General features: G+C 41.8%; 1 protein-coding gene across 3 annotated transcripts in view; it reads right to left on the minus strand.

The window, feature by feature from the left end:
* Positions 1–10,064: 10,064 nt before the first annotated feature.
* The window catches only part of ABCB1 (ATP binding cassette subfamily B member 1), an 80,124-nt gene continuing 72,821 nt past the window's right edge, over positions 10,065–17,367 (minus strand). For all 3 annotated transcript variants that reach the window (XM_059712205.1, XM_059712206.1, XM_059712207.1), the window contains 3 exons: positions 14,312–14,518; positions 11,527–11,673; positions 10,065–10,749 (listed from right to left, as the gene is read on the minus strand). In XM_059712205.1, the coding sequence (XP_059568188.1) occupies positions 10,543–10,749; positions 11,527–11,673; positions 14,312–14,518 (561 nt within the window). In that variant the 3' untranslated portion in view covers positions 10,065–10,542. The remainder of the gene's footprint in view (positions 10,750–11,526; positions 11,674–14,311; positions 14,519–17,367) is intronic.

Consider the following 17,367-nt stretch of genomic DNA (forward strand, 5'->3'; position numbering starts at 1 on the left):
GAGGCTATCTTCCACAGTTATATTTGTGCATGGCCATACCTACATTCCGTTTCCAATTTTCTGCTACCAATACTTTTCAACCTTTGCTTAAATCTTCCATCTTCTCAGAGTATAAATCTTGATTTCTCCTGTCTTTATTTCCTTCAAGTCATGTTATCTCTTAAACTTTTCTCACAAATTATTTTTAAAAAGTGCTTCTTACTGCTTGAAAAACAAAACAAAAATCCCTCTCCACCTTGGACCTCCTTCCTTCTAAAAATCATTTCCTTGTAGTCTCCCTCCTCTTTTGTTCATTATAAAATTCATGTAACTAATCTAGCCCGGAATTTAGAAGGCATTCATAAAACATTGATATGAGGGAGGTGCTAATTCAGCACTCTCTTTTCCAATATTCTCATTCTTAAACCAGGTAGACTGGCAAAAGTGCCATGACCAAAATTAAAGAACCAGTTGGGAAGAGTTGGCTATCAATCAATGTCATATCATTTCCACCAGCATAGAGTAATGACACACTGAGAGTTCAAAGGTCAAATTGCCTAATGGAATTTTGTGTTCTGTGAGTGTTAAGGGAGCTGTTGGGTGGACAGGGAGGGCTGCAGGGTGCTAAGGTCAGAGATTAAATGAATAAGTATGAGCTAGGGTCACTATGCTTTAGGTCATTTATGTTGACTTACTTTTAAGGTTATTCTAATGTCTTTTTTTTTTTCAAATTAGAATGTTAGTTCTATTAAATTTTTAACTTTGGTTGATGGCAAAAACCACTCTTTTTTCCCATTTCACTTTGTGTTGGTTTCAGGTGTACAGCATAGAGGTTAGAGACAATCATACACTTTACATAGTGTTCCCTCTATACATCCAGTAACCCACCTGGCACCATACATAGTAATTACAATATTATTGACAATACTAGGGGCCCGGTGCACGAAATTCGTGCACTGGGTGTGTGTGTGTGGGGGGGAGTGTCCCTCAGTCCAGCCTGCCCCCTCTCACATACTGGGAGCCCTCAGGCGTTGACCCCCATCACCCTCCAATCGCAGGATCGGCCCCTTGCCCAGGCCTGACGCCTCTGGCCTAGGCGTCTGGCCCGGGCAGCAGGGACCTGCAGCTGCAGCGGCCCCGCGATCGTGGGCTCCGCTTTAGGCCCAGGCAAGGGACCCCTACCTCCCGGGACTGCCAGCTTCGACTGTGCCCAGCTCCCATTGCTGGCTCCACCCCTACTTCCTGCTATCACTGGCCAGGGTGGCAAAGGCGTCTGATTCTCCGATCATGGCTGGGGGGCAGGGCAAAGGCAGCCCCAGGGCCGCCTTTGCCCTGTCCCCCACCTCTTAGCTCCCCCCTGGGTTTCCGATCACTGTCAGTGGCAGGGGGCTTCTTCCTGATTTCCCTTTCGCCTCCCTGCATTGTGCCTACATATGCAAATTAACCGCCATCTTTGTTGGCAGTTAACTGCCATCTTAGTTGGCAGTTAATTTGCATATAGCCCTGATTAGCCAATGAAAAGGGTAGCGTTGTATGCCAATTACCATTTTTCTCTTTTATTAGTGTAGATTCCCTATGCTTTACTTACGTCCCTGTGACTATTTTGTACCTACCAATTCATGCTTCTTAGTCCCTTCACCTTAAGGCTATTCTAAAATCATAACTTTTCAAAGTATTGTACTTTACTTTGCTATAAATTTAAGTATTTACTAACACCATATCAAATATCTATAAATAGCCCTAGCTGGTTTTGCTCAGTGGCCAGAGCATTGGCCTGTGGACTGAAGGGTCCCAGGTTTGATTCCGGTCAAGGGCACATGCCTGGGTTGGGGGCTCAATCTTCAGTGGGGGGCGTGATTGTCTCTCATCATTGATGTTTCTATCTCTCTCTCCCTCTCCTTTCCTCTCTGAAATCAATAAAAATATATTTTAAAATATCTATAAATAATATAACAAAAAAGAACAGTAACTTCAGATTTGCATTTGATGTTAGTTCTCAATTACTCATAGCACTTTTTCTTAGCCCTAAAATTGTGGCATCCTAAGAGTTCTTCAACCATTTTAAAGGGTGTTGTGAAATGATGTTAGGAATCTACTGAAGCAAAAAAACCCGGGTTTGTAATCATCTGTGCATCAGTTTGGGAACCTTACTAATACAAGTAAGATCTATGATTCTCTTTTCCCCCTTCTTTGCTATCTTTTAAAAAAAATTAAACATTTTATTTTGAGACACATAATTTACTTAACAGTAGCAAGAGTAATTAATACAGAGAGAGTGCCTGTGTCCTTTATTTAGTTTCCCCAATGGTAATAGATTGTATTTGTGTCTAATTCTAGTTCTTTTGCCTTTCCACATAAACTTTAGAATCAGTTATCTACATCCATGGAATAACTTGTTTACTGCCTGTTACTGCCATGTAGTTACTGCCAGGATTTTAATTGGCATTGCATTGAATCTATTGATCAAGCTGGGAAAAGCTGACATCTTGACAATATTGAATCTTCCTATCATGAACATGGAGTATCTCTCCATTTATTTAGTTCTTTGATTTCATTCACCAAAATGTTATCATTTTCCTCATATAGACGTTGTATATATTTTGTTAGATTTATATCTAAATATTTCGTTTTGCGGAGTGCTAATGTATATGTTACTATTTTTAATTTCAAATTTCATTTGTTTTTTTTGTTTTTTTTTTATTCTTTTTTTTTTTATCTCTTACCCCCCTACCTCCTGCCCCCCAACCCTCCCCGGCCTTCCCGCTGCAGCTCGACAATCTGTTTGAGGCAGCTCTGCCTCTGTATCTATTATTGTTCAAAAGTTTATAATGGTCTCTATTGTCCATGAATGAGTGAGATCATGTGGCATTTTTCCTTTATTGACTGGCTTATTTCACTTAGCATAATGCTCTCCAGTTCCATCCATGACGTTGCAAATGATAAGAGTTCCTTCCTTTTTACAGCAGCATAGTATCCCATCGTGTAGATGTACCACAGTTTTCTAATCCATTCATCTACTGATGGGCACTTAGGCTGTTTCCAGATCTTAGCTATGGTGAATTGTGCTGCTATGAACATAGGGGTGCATATATCCTTTCTGATTGGTGTTTCTGGTTTCTTGGGATATATTCCTAGAAGTGGGATCACAGGGTCAAATGGGAGTTCCATTTTCAGTTTTTTAAGGAAACTCCATACTGTCTTCCATAGTGGCTGCAACAGTCTGCATTCCCACCAGCAGTGCACAAGTGTTCCTTTTTCTCCACATCCTCTCCAGCACTTGTCGTTTTCAAATTTCATTTGTTCATTCTGCTATATTAACCTTGTATCCTGCAACCTTGTTAAAATCGCTTATTAGCTCTAGGAGTTTGGTGTGTGTGTGTGTGTGTGTGTGTGTGTGTGTGTGTGTGTGTGTGTGTGGTTTCTTTAGAATTTTCTACATAGACCATCTTAACATCTGTGAACAAAAGCAGTGTATTTCTTCTTTCCAAATTTGTCTTCCTTTTTAAATCTTATTTAATTAGCTAGGACATCCTGCAGAATGTTAAAAAGGAGTGGTGAAAGGGTACATTTTTGCTTTGTTCCTGAAACTTAAAAGCTTTGAGCTTCTCACCATTAAGTATGATGTTAGCTGTAGGGTTTCTTTCTTTGTAGATATTCCTATCAAATTGAGGGTATTCCCTTCTATTACTGGGGTATTGAGAGTTTTTATCATGAATGGGTGTTGGATTTTGTCAAATTCTTTTTCTGCATCCATTGATCTGATCATATATTATTTTTTGTTTTTATCATATGTAATGGATCACATTGATTTTTAAATGTTGAAACAGCCTTACATACTTGGGAAATTTTCCATTTGGACACAGTGTATAATTCTTTATCCCATTGTTGGATTTGATTTGCTAATATTTTGCTGAGGGCTTTTGCATTTATTTCATGAGAGTAATTGGCCTGTAGTTTTCTTTTCCGGTAATGTCTCTGTCCAGTTTTGGTATCAGAGTAATACTAACCTCATAGGATGAGTTAGGAAGAATTCCTTCTGCTTCTATTCTCTGAAAGAGATTGTAGAGAGTTGATAGAATTTTTTTTCTTAAATGTTTGGTAGAATTCACTAGCGAACCCAACTGGGCTTGGTGCTGTTTTAGGTTATTATTGATTCAATGTCTTTGTATTTAGTGTTCAGAAGTCTGGTTATAATGTGTCTTGGCATGGATTTCTTTAGGTTGATTCTGTTTGGGGTTTGCTTATCTTCTTGAATGCATGACTTTGTGGGTTTTGACAAACCTAGGACATTTTCAGCCAGTATTTCTTTAAACACTTTTTCAGATCTACTCTCTTTTTCCTGTTATTATGGCACTCTGGTGATGCCAGTATTAAATCTTTGTCATAGTTCCACAGATCCCTGAGGCGCTGTGATTTTTTTTTCCAGTTTGTTATCCTCACTGTTGCACAGATTGGGCATTTTTAATTGCTCTATCGCCCATTCTGCTGGTGAGCCCATTCATTGAGTTCATTTCAGTAACTGTATTTTTTAGTTCAAAAATTTGCGTTTGATCCATCTTTATAAATTCTGTTTATTTGCTAATATTTTCTATGATTTTCAGTTGTTTCTAGCATGTTTGTAATTGCTCTTTGAAGCATTTTACAATGGTAGTTTTTAAATTTTTGTCAGATAATTCTGACATCTCTATCATCTTGGTGCTAGCATCTGTTAATTGCCTTTTTTCCCCATTCAATTTGATATCTTCCCAGTTCTTGGTGTATTGAGTGATATTTGGCTGAAAATTGGACATTTGAGGCATTATGTTATGAGATTCTGGATCTTAATTTAAACCTTGGTTTTCTTGATTTTTGGACATTGCTTTAGCAGGGAAGTGGGGTGTCATTATTGACTCATTACTAAGTGGGGATAGAAGTCCAGGATCCCCACTTGGTCTCTACTGGCACCTGAGGTAGGAGGGGTCCTTCTTGCTGTCCCCCTTCCCCCCAAGCTTCCACTGACACCTTCATGGCTGGGAGGAGTAGGAGTGTATCCTTACAGCTCTCCACATGGTCTCCATGGACACCACAGGGTGGGGAGGTGGCCTGTGCAGTGGTGGAAATCCTGGTTCTCCATAAGCCCCCTAGAGGGAAGGGAGAGAGCTGCTCATTCCTATGGGGGGTCGGGTGGGGGATGGAAAGACAGCCCCTCCTTAGCCTCCTTTGATGCCACAGGGGCGGGAGGCAGGCAGTGAGGTTGGGTGCCTTGTTACAGCCTAGCAAAGGTTTAAGTCGAGGCTTGCCATGCAGCCTTTTGTGCATGGGCATGGGTGGTGCCACAGTTTTTTTCTATGATGTTTGGCTAGAGTAGAGCAGCTATTTTCTAAACATATTCTATCTTGCTAGGCTGCCTCTTCCTGTTTTTTGTTTTGTTTTTATTTTTTGCTAGAGAGAACAGGCCTGTTTTGTTTGTTTGTTGGGGCTCCTTTTTGTCTGTTACATTGACATTTCTGGGTTCTTGCCGTCTACAACTCCCAGTCTGAGATGTATGAGGCAAGAATAAAGCAAAACAAAAACAAAAATGGAGAACTCACCACCATGTCCTTCTCTGGATTCCAAGGTCCTTTGCTGGTTTGTCTTTCTCCACTTTTCAGTCTTATGTTTGTTTTATATACGGAGGTGGGCAAAAGTAGGTCTACAGTTGTGAGTAAGTGAAACACAGACTTCATTCTTGTATTCTTATTTATTAATTTTGTTTTATTTTTCCATATGAATAACTGTAAACCTACTTTTGCCCACTCCTGTATAATGTTCAGTGTCTCTGGTTGTACTTAGCAGGAGGAATAGGAACAAATGTATCTCAACACTCTCACTATTTCAAATAAACCACTGCAAGAATGAAAATAAACTTATTCTGGTCCACCAGGTCTTTCAGGCTCAGGTCCTACTTGACCTCCCAGGCTCATTCCTGGGGTGGCCACACCGAACACCTGAAACCCTGAGTCACTTCCAAGTCTGGCCTTCCAGGCTTTTTTCTACTGCTCTCCACAACCACACCCTTTCTCTACTGCCCATCTGACAAGTAGATACTCAGTTCTCCAAGAAGGTTTTTTAACCCTGGAACTACTCTCAGAAGTGATGGCCGTCTTCTGGGTTCCCCCAAGAAGTCTCTCATTGTGGCACCAATACCTGTTACTAAACATATTTCCTGTCTCCTAAGCTGAGATCTTCTTGTCATATCATCATGCTCCCACTATCTAGTCCAGTAGGCACCTAAGAGAATTGTTAAATGAATAAATATAAAATAAAGCTTCATTTTATGCAAGAGAATTGCTAAACTAGAAGAGCAAGAAAAATATGAAGGGAAGGCAATCCACATGCTTTGTTTGTTTTTTGGCTTATATTCTGTGTATTGAGAAGCATCTTAAAAACTTTATTATAATAGTTAGTACTCAAGTCATCCAAAGAGGCAGATGTTGAAATCCCTGAACTGCCAATGAGGAAATAAAGACTAAAAGAAAAGAAATAACTTTCCCACAGAATCATACATGTTAACAAATCTGAAGCCATAAGAGACACCCAGGCTTTCATGACTGGAGAACCCAGGTGCTTCTCCATACACCAAAGGATGACCATTAGGTTACATTTAAGTGTAACTGCCCAGTGGAGAAAGTGAAAACGTGTACTTTACAACTCAAAGGTCACTTTTCCTATGACTCAAACAGACTCTTTTGGAAAAATCCAGGTGAAAATATTTCATCATATATCTTTGCCTCTGTAAGCATTTCTGCTTTTCTATTTGATATTCTGATTGCTCCAGAATCCAAGGGCAGAGACCTTTCACCTTGGAGTTAGAGGTTCCAAGAGAAACAAAGGAAGACTGTTGCAGAAGGTGTTCCCTGAAATCTTTTTTTTTTTTTTTTTAAAGAGCAACAAATCTCTATTTTTTTTTTTCATTTAACAAACATTTTTATTGAGGATTTTCAATGTGCCAGGAATTGATAGAGGTGTTGCAGCACAATGGTGAACCAGGTGCCCACTTCCAGGGTAACTCCCTCTCATTTGTCAGATTTCAGCCCAAATTAACATTTCAAGAGAAGCAAATATTTCAGTAAAGTTGAACCATCTGATTCTCTTATTTCTTTTTTTCTTAACTTTTTGTTATGAGATAAAATACACTCGCAGGAAGTTGCAAAAATTGTAGTCCTATGTGCCCTTTATTCAGCTTCCCTGAATAATGTCATGTAGTAACTACAGTATAAAATCAAACCTAGGACACTAGCATGGGTATGATACTTTTACCAGACTACTCCAATTTCATAGAAACATTTTTTTCTTTTACAAAGTTATGGAGGCAATCCCCATAAGGCCTTACCTTTTATTGAATAGACAAGGCTGGGTCACAAGTCTTATGGTAATGTTGGGTACATAAAATTATATGGCTTCATATAAGAATCATTTTAACATATCATATTAACAAAGGGCTTTTCAGATGTTAATTTGTGATCAAACAAAACTGACCCAGAGGAAGGCACATACTAGATCAAAAACTTGGCAAAAGAGTAAACACTTATGGAACCTTTGCTATATGTTAAGGACTTTGCCAAACACAAGAACAAAGTGATGCAAAGACACGGTCCTTTCCTCAAATGGTTCACAGATGGGAGCTGCATTTGAAACAGAGATGTGAGTAAGAAAAATGAATAAAAAAGACATTATTGAAACCTGGGAACAAATGGTTGCTTTGTGTGTCAAGAAACAGATTGAAACACATTTTGGCCTAAATTCAGACGTTGATTCTGATGAACCAAAGAAAAGGGCCATCACTGTTTAGAATTGGATATAGCTGGACAATCCTAAAATGCAGCTAGGAAAGTAAAAGAGTTGAACTCAAGCAAACAGCACACACTGGGACCCATCCTTGTGTAGTTACTACCTGAGGCCACACTTTCAAATGCCTCCTACCATAACGTCCCCTTCAAGCCATATGAACAAATCATCTTCCTCCTAAAACAGTTTATCTCCATCCATGTCACAGCATTTTGCTAGGCAACTCTTATCATCCCTCCACCTCTCACGTCTAACCTCTGCTGTTTCCCAGAGCCACTTGTTCTCCTCTGTTCTAACCAGCCCAACTCAGAGCCTCATTACCCTCACACTGAACAAAAAATAAAAGCATCTTGTTTAACCTCCCTGATTTGAGGCTTGTGTCAGTTTCCCAAGGCTACTGTAAGAAATAACCATACACTTATTTGATGGCTTAACATTATGGAAAGCAGAATAGAGGTTACTAAAACAATTAAAAAGAGAAATACCATACCATACAGCAATCCCACTTCTGGTTATATATCCAAAACCTAAATTAGCAACATCATGTTCCTGCAGCATTACACACAATAACCAAGATATGCAAACAACATGTATCCACTGACATATGAAGGCATAAAGAAAATGTCACACACACATAACACACACGAAACATATTCAGCCATAAAAAGGAAATCCTCCCATTTGTGAAAATAGATGAACTTGGAGGACATTGCACTAGGTGAAATAAGCCGGATAGACACACACACACACACACACACACACACACACACGCACGCACGCACGCGCGCGCGCACGATCAGAGCATCTGCAAAGACAATTTTACTTCTTGCTTTCTGGTTGCAATGCCTTTTCTTTGTCTTGCCTGATTGCTCTGCCTAGGGACTTCCAGCACTAGGTTGACTAGGACTGTTGAGAGCAGGAACCCCAGTCTTGTTCCCGATCTTAGAGGAAAACCTTCCACCCTTTCCCCATTGAGTATGCTGTTAGCTGTGGGCTTGTCTTTAAAGCCTTTATTGTGTGGAAGTATGTTTTCTCTATACCAGATTTGTTGAGTTTTCATCATGAAAGGATGTTGTTTTTTTGTCAACTGCTTTTTTTTGGTATCTATTGAGATAATTATGTGATTTCTATCTTTCAATCTGTTAATATGGTGTATTACACTTGTTGATTTGCATATGTTGAATCGCACTTACGTCCCAGAGATAAATCCCCCGTTCATAATGTATGATACTAACAATGTGCTATTAAATTCAGTTTGCTTGCATTTTGTTGAGAATTTTTACACCTATATTCATCAGAGATATTGATCTGTAGTTTTCTACAGTGTCCTTATTTGGCTTGGGTATCAGGACAATGCTGGCCTCTTAAAACGAGTTTGGAAGTGTTCTCTTCACTTTTTTGGAAGTGTGAGAAGAACTGCCGTTAATTCTTCCTTGAATGCTTGGTAGAATTCACCAGTAAAACAATCTGTTCCTGGACTTTTCTTTGTTAGGAGGTTTTTGATTACTGACTCAATCTCCTTACTCATTGGTCTATTTAGATTTTATATTTCTTCAAGATTCAGTCTTTGTAGGGTGTATGTATAATCTTACTTATAATTATATAAATTATATAAGGACCTTTCTTTGTCTCCTTAACCATTTTTTTATCCTCACCCGAGGATATGTTTATATTGATTTTAGAGAGAGAAACATTGATGTGAGAGAGAAACGTCAATCAGTTGCCTCCCATACACGCCCCCCAAAGGGGATCAAACCTACAACCTAGGTATGTGCTCTGACTGGGAATTGAACTGGCAACCTTTTGTGCACAGGATGTCGCTCCAACTAACTGAGCCACACTGGCTAGGGCTTATGTGATATTTTAAACATCTGCCACCAGAAAGATCAACTTTGGAGAGATCAATAACTGGGAAAAGTGATTCATTATTGAAACAGGGAAAGAGTAATTGTATTTTTTTAAAGTACAAAAATATTAAAATCCTGTAAAAGTCTTTTGTAAGAGCAATGCAAAACATGTAATGAACATCAGAATATACATGTCACATTGTGCATCCTCTGTCCCACCCAAGCCCGTGAATCTTGTATCAATCTGTGTGGTCAGTTTGAGAACCATCATTATGTGCAAATGCAAGAATCAGCAGGGCCAATTTCAAGAATGAAGGCAGACAGTTCTTTCGGATCCAGTGTGAAAATACATGTAGACCAGGAATTATTTACACTATTTAAGCATTCTCACAAAAATAAAAAATTAATAGGCATTTTTAAAAGAGTACTTAAAAAAAATGCAGATAGGATCTTCAATATTCCAATTAGGAGGTAATATATTTACAGGTGTTTTAGACAAGATGACTTTAGTCATATAAAAGTTTAGTTTTATTATAGGCGCTTTATGCAAACATTCAGTACTTTTTGCTTCTTCTATAGTACTTTTAGCAAGGCAGTCAGTTGCAGTCCAAATAAGAAAATATACACAAAAGTTACACATTTTATTAACAAAATCTACTTTGAATTATTATATAAACTTCTAATGCAATTGAAAACATCGTTTTATTCCATCTGATGATGTTTCTTCCGGTTCCTTCCACTATAAAGTCTTCCAAGACTCTGAACTTGATGGGATGATCTCGTGTCAGGAAGTATTAAACAGGTCGCTCTACATAGTGTTTCCAGTAAAGTGCTCACTTTTTAACTTTGACTAAATGCCATATTTTAACACAAACATTAGAAAATATTTAACAGCTTATCTGGTCACAGTTCACGAGCGCTTGGCCCCAGACTGGACGCTGACCATGGAGAAGTAGATGCCCTTCTGTGCAAGCAGCTGCTGATGGGTGCCGTGCTCCCTGATCTTGCCGTTCTGAAACACCACGATCAGGTCTGCGTTCTGGATGGTGGACAGGCGGTGGGCGATCACAATGCAGGTGCGGCCTTCTCTGGCTTTGTCCAGGGCTTCTTGGACAACCTATTTAATATTCATGTAAATTAATCCTGATACAAACAGCCCTCTCCCTTTACATCCTCTCCCATAATAACCCTCAAAACTAATTTATCCAACAATAGGTTCTTCTGTAACAATGGTATCGGTGAAATGTAGCAGGTTTTACAAAGCAAAGGATCTGGCGTGCCAGAAGATAATCGAATCCTAGTTTGGATTAGTTCTGAGGCACGAGTGATCTATTCTCCAAGACATGACAATAAATACAACCCATCCAATCGTTTAAGAACATTTACTGGTGGCCTCGCCATACAACATCCTTCAAAGCAGCCCTCTGGTTCCGCTCTACCGCAAATGCGGGAAGACTGAGCACAAACACAGCTTCCTTTTAAGATAGGCTACCTCTCAGAATTAGTGTGCTTCCAGATGCCTGAAAACTCCACTTTTTCTCGAACTGAAAACGATTACTAATGTTTACCTTAAGGTACGGTCAGCTTTTAATATCGTAGTGCCCTCCCCCTTTTTTCTATAGTCGCTGAGGAAATGCCGCCAGTGGAAATGGAAACATATCGTCTCCTGAATGCAGCTTCTTAGGTCAATACAGAGTGATCCAGGGCTCTTTTGCCTGGTTTGATCTCCGTTCCCTTTACCAGTAATAACAGCTACAGGAAGTGTTTGAGTTCCACTGAAAGGTGACATAAGTGATAATCAAAATATGTGGCTGAATTCTGTCCTCTACTGTGGAAGTTAGAAGCACACATTATATCTTAGGTCCGTGTGAATGAGTCCAATTTCCATTCTTACCTTTTCACTCTCTGTGTCCAGAGCTGATGTGGCTTCATCCAGAAGCAAAATGCGCGGCTGTCTCACCAGGGCACGCGCGATGGCAATGCGCTGCTTCTGGCCGCCGGAGAGCTGGGTTCCTTTGTCGCCTACTCTGGTGTTATATTTCTGCAAATAAGGTGGAGTGCTTATGAAAAGTAGAACTAAGATCCTCAAAAAGGGTTTGCTTACAGAAAAGAGGATAGCCACGTCCCTACATACAAAAAAGTTTAGGTTCAGAATAGGAATGGGTCATAGAGAATGAAACAAACACAGACATAGCTCCAAATGGCAGGTTTGATCTCTCTTCTTGAAACTAGGACACTTACGTCTTCAAAGTTATGTCTTCGTATAAACAAGTGAGCATGTCTAGGAGGAAGAATACTGTCTCAGTCTTAGTCTCTTCCAGTCTTCTGGTTTCATTATATTTGGGACAAAGATTGGTAGGAGGAAGGAAATTTGATTGCAATGGGCTATGCATACAAAAATAAATAAATACAAATTTGATGCTCATTGTATTTATAACCAGTAGGTGACGCTCTCTGCATTATTTTAAAGTGAGGAAGGGAAGACTTCTTAGGATGCCCGCCTTTTGGTGTCTGTTTCAACAATTTTAATAGATGCTAAGCATTAAATCTGGCTCTCCCCAATTTGTTTTCACACACTAGTTGCACACATTAGGTAACTGTCACTATTTAATATGATGATAGGAACAGATGTTAGGAGGGTACATAGGGGAGAGCCAAAACAGGATATGAAAGCACGTGTAACCCTAGATAACAATGCTATCTTATTTACAGGCCCTTCCCGGCTAAAATTTTAGTCAGAATGTAGACTCTGATTCTGACACTCAGAGTTTGTAAAGTCCAGGCTCTATTTTTAGTTGCTATACCTGCAACCCTAGTTCTGTGGCACTCAGACCGAGGACTCCACCTGCAGATGGAATACGGAGACTCCAGGTGAGGTTCCAGCAGATGCGTGGGGCTGGCTCTACCCCAGGGCTACATCTGCTGGGGAGGCAGGAGCACTGTGTCCCATGTGAGTGCAGGGGTGACCAGGTTGCACTGATAAAGTATTGAGCCCGTTGAGGCCGGTAAAGGCAGGGCTGTAACCCTGCAGGGCGAGGTAAATCCTAGTACAAATCACTCAGGAGAAGAAGTGGCTCCTCAGACAGAAAACGGGACTCAGGGGGTTTGCCTTCTCCTTCCTTGTCCGAGAAAAAGACTCACAAGATCTACTTGTGCTCTGTGCGACGGATGGAGCCCAGGAGCCCAGAACGGTGGCGTCCCAGCGGAAGGCCAATGCCAGAGGCAGGCATATCAATACGCTAGGTAACAGCTACTCTGTGTTTGCCTTTGTCAATCCCGGGCCCAGTGGTTCCCAAACTTTAGCCTGCGTCAGCATCACCTGGGCGACTAAAGCATCAACGATGGGCTCCTCCTCCAGAGTTTCTGATTCAGCAGGTCTGCGGCAGGGTCTGAAAAGCTGCGTTTCTTACAAGGTCCCAGGAGATGCTGATGGTCCATGCCCAAACCTCGTCATTAGTAAAGGGGACTGGAACTATATTCTAAAATGTGCTAGCTGTTGGAAAGGGCCAGTTATTCACAGGGGGGCTAGAAGATGAAAGGCTGGGAGGGGGACCATGCCCTCTCCTGGGGACTCTGATGAGGTGGCAGCAGTTATCCAAACAAGAGCCTCAGGAAGAGAAAACAGTGGGAAAGAGGGCCACCTGGCACTGCTATCCTTCCCCACGGGCAGATTGCCTTCCCTGCTGGTTTCACGCTACTGAGCTTTATTTCTCAGGGGAGACTTCCTTACAATAAAGAGGGAAGAGGGTTAGGCGAGTTACGGCAAGATGCACTTTAAGATATAGGACTTACTAGTAAGCCCTGGCCGGTTTGGCTCAGTGGACAGAGTGCCTATCGGACTGAAGGGTCCCAGGTTCAATTCTGGCCAAGGGCACGGACCTTGGTTGCAGCCTCAATCCCTGGCCCTGGTTGGGGCATGTGTGGGAGGCAACCAATCCATGTCTCTCTCTTATATCAATGTTTTTCTCTCTCTGTCTCCCCTCTTCCCCTTCCACTCTCTCTAAAAATCAATGGAAGAATATCCTCAGTGAGGAGTAACAAAAAAACAAAATAAAATAAGTAAAATATAGGACTTAAGGGGCTGAAGAGGGTGAGAAGTTCTGCTTATCTAGCTTCCCAGGAAGAATTCGGAGGACAGCCATGGGACCACAGCCCAGGGAAGGTTTCAATAATCAACCCTATAAGCAGAGCTTGGGGCCCATGAAACGGGCAATGGTGAGCGATTACACGACATCACTGCCACCCTGGCGGTTCAGCCCTATTCACAGAGAGCCTTCTTCCTGGCATGGGTCCTGTCCCCTGGCCTGACTCCACAGCGAGGTGTGAGGCTTGGGGAAGAGCTGCAAGGAGGAAGGTTGGGAGATACTTGGGGAGGGAGGGCCATGCCTGCTTCTGCGGGCCCGCACTCAGACTTGAAGGGAAAGGCCCCCCCAGACACACGCCCTGTCAGGCTTGTTCACAGGGAAGGTCAGCCGGTGGGGATAGAAAATGTGGCCAGACTCTTGTATTCAGGTGTGGGTGTGTGTTGGGGAGGTGTGTGTGTGCGTGTGCGTGTGCGTGTGTGTGTGTGATAGTTGCTCATTTTCTTCACCTTTGGGCAACCGGCCCTTTAGAAATCGAACTGTAGGTGAGGGTGGCTGCCACAGGCTCCTGGACTCCCATGTGGGAGGGGGACTTACGTCAGGCAACGTCTCAATGAAGTGGTGGATGTTGGCCTCCTTGGCGGCCCGCACAATCTCTTCCTGTGACACCACCCGGCTGTTGTCTCCGTAGGCAATGTTCTCGCTGATGCTGCAGTCAAACAGGATGGGCTCCTGGGACACGATGCCCAGCTGTGCTCGCAGCCACTGGACGTTCAGCTGCTTTATTTCTTTGCTGTCGATGCGCTGAAAGCAGGAGTTCACAGATCAACCTCATGACCAGGACACGGTGCGTTTAGCAATATTAATATTATTATCCATATACTAACACTGCCAACTGACTGTGAGACTACCTTTTTATTGTTGTTGGGTTTTTTTATTATCAAGGTTAATTAAATAAGGTCATAACTGTATGCTTTGAGGAGCTGTCATGTTTCTTCTGCTTTAACCTTAGTATCTGATATATGCAGGTGGTAGGTACAATAATGCCATACACACAAGCTCAAGATACTGATGTTCTAATCCATGAAACCCATGAATGTTATGTCACACGGCAAAGGGGAATTGTATAAATTTGCTCATCAGCTGATCCCAAAATGAAGAGATTATCTTGGGTTATCCAAGTGGACCCAGTGTGACCATAGGGTCCTACACTATGGAAGAGGTGGCAGGAGAGTGAGTAGCGGAGTGTGTGATAGGAGAAAGACTTAATCGGTCATTGCTGGCTTTGAGGATGGGGGAGGGGCCAGGAGTCAGAAAAGGGCAGAAACAGATTCTCCCTTAGGGCATCCAAAAGGAACCCAGCCCTGCTGACCCCTTGATTTTAGCCCAGTGAGAGCCATTCTGGACATCTGACCTCCAGAATTGGTAACATAATACATTTGTTATTTTTTACACCACTAAATTAGATGAAACTTGGTATGGCAGCCACAGGAAACTAATACAATGCATTATATTTCCGAAATATTTCCTGGCATCTTTATTCTTATGTATTAACTTTTCAGAGGAAAAGTAGCTGAGGTTAGATGGGGAATAGACAACTACTCTGACCACATAATAGGTTTGCAGGTCAGGGTTCTGATCTGCCCTGAGTTGGTTAGGATCAGGTGGTTGAGGAATGGGCTGCAGCAATGAAATGGAATAGAAGTGAGAGTGGGAGGAAGGGGGCTGCTATACTCAGTAGCTGTTGATGCTGGGAAAGTGATTTAATTTCTCGAGAGTTTCCTTGTGGATAAAACGGGAATTGTGATCATTTCTAAACTCTTGGAATTAAGAATTAAACAAGATCATGTATGGACCCCCACTAGCACAGTTGCTGGGCACAGAGGATGCACGCAAGGACTACCAGCAATATCTCTCTCTCTGCATGTGCTGTAGCTGGAACTAAAGAAGATGGGTAGATGGTTGATGAATGAAAGGATGGATGGACATCTATAATGCTGAGCCAAAGAAGTAGCAAGGAGAGGCTGGCCTTTCTCTGGTCATTGGCTCCCTGGATTCTGTTGTAGACGCCCAGGGTGGTGCCCCTCACAGCCTTGCTGATAAAAGTCCTCACTCTCTGATGTGGATATGTCTGCCGCAAAGATCTACTTTGCAAGAGAATTCTGGCATTTGAGTGAGAGAGCTGTTCATCCCCTCTGATAAAGGCACGAGTGACTCAGCTTCAAGCTTTTCTAATAGTGGTGACGAGTATATACCGAGAGCCATAAATACTCTCTGCATCCTGGGTGCCTGGCTGGGCACCTCTGGGAGGCCGTTGGCCAGGGGTAGGGTACAATCTCTGCTGCAGGAAGGCAGCTTCTGTTTGTGAAGCTCGCAGATGCAGAATGGAATACAGCCGTGACCTTATTGGTACCAAGCCCAGTTGCCATGGAGACTGTTCCAAGCATCTATGCCCCAGGCTTCCTTACAGTGTGAAGTGAAGGTGGAGAGAGGCAGGAAAAACCATACAAACGTGTGGCAAAACAGCAGACCTTCTTAAATGGAACACGGTGCGTGAGAAATGGAAATCTGAGGAGAGAGTAGTTGTGTGTTTAAAAATTTTTTTTCCAGGGGCATGCCCCTGGAAGGAAAATATATACTGCCGAATATAATCAGACAAATTTGAATGATTCCAGCAAGTTTAAATGAGTTCCTCCTTCACACTGAATACAATAACAGTCTTGGGCCTCCTCCTTCCCACACGATACACCAGAGTTGCAAACTATTTAAAATCTGTGTTAGCTGAAGAATTCTTTTTTGGGGGAAACATGTTTAGAAGCCAAAATGTAAAACAGATGAATGCAGAGCTTCTTTGTCTGAGGTCTAAGGGGTGGTTTGAGGGAAGACCAAGGAACTCTTGGAAATCAGTGAGTACTGTTCAAATTAAGTGTTTATTTATTTGAACGGTAAACACTTAATTTAGGAAATCAAGTTTTTGGGTTTTGGTAACACAAGTGTCTCATAATTGAAAGATATTTCCTGTCCCGCCTCAAAAGAGGAATGCCCCCATGTTAGCCCAGACACCCACCGGGCAATACCCAGACGATGACGACAGGCTGCTAACTGTGTCCTAAGGACAGAGGACTCTAAGAGTGGTGTGTGGGATGGACCAGAGAGAGGAGAGAGGATAGGTCAGGGGAAGACTCAAACCAGAGGCAGTTTAACAGTGAAGCTAATGAAGTTAAGCTTTAAAGGCCTCAACTGCAGGTGAATGCTGGGTCTTGGACAGTGTTCTGCGTGGGAGGAAGGCCAGGCTGTGATCAAGAAGCGCTTTCAGGTAAGTACTGTATTGATGATCATTTGCCTAAAGAAGGAACTAGAATCTTTAAGTTTCTAGTTAAATTTTGTTGTGATTTTTTTTCACTCTAAGCAAATACTCACTTCTGTACCTAATTTTGTATTCATAACTTTGTATTCTTTTAAGGGGGGTCCATAAAATTGTATGACCTCCAGGCTCCACACAGCTTGGAACCTCCCTCTATACCAGTGATGGCGAACCTATGACACACGCGTCAGAGGTGACACGCTAACTCATTTTTTTGGTTGATTTTTCTGTTAAATGGCATTTAAATATATAAAATAACTATCAAAAATATAAGTCTTTATTTTACTAT

Source organism: Myotis daubentonii, chromosome 10, assembly GCF_963259705.1.
Source record: "Myotis daubentonii chromosome 10, mMyoDau2.1, whole genome shotgun sequence".
NCBI classification, from domain to species: Eukaryota; Metazoa; Chordata; class Mammalia; order Chiroptera; family Vespertilionidae; genus Myotis; species Myotis daubentonii.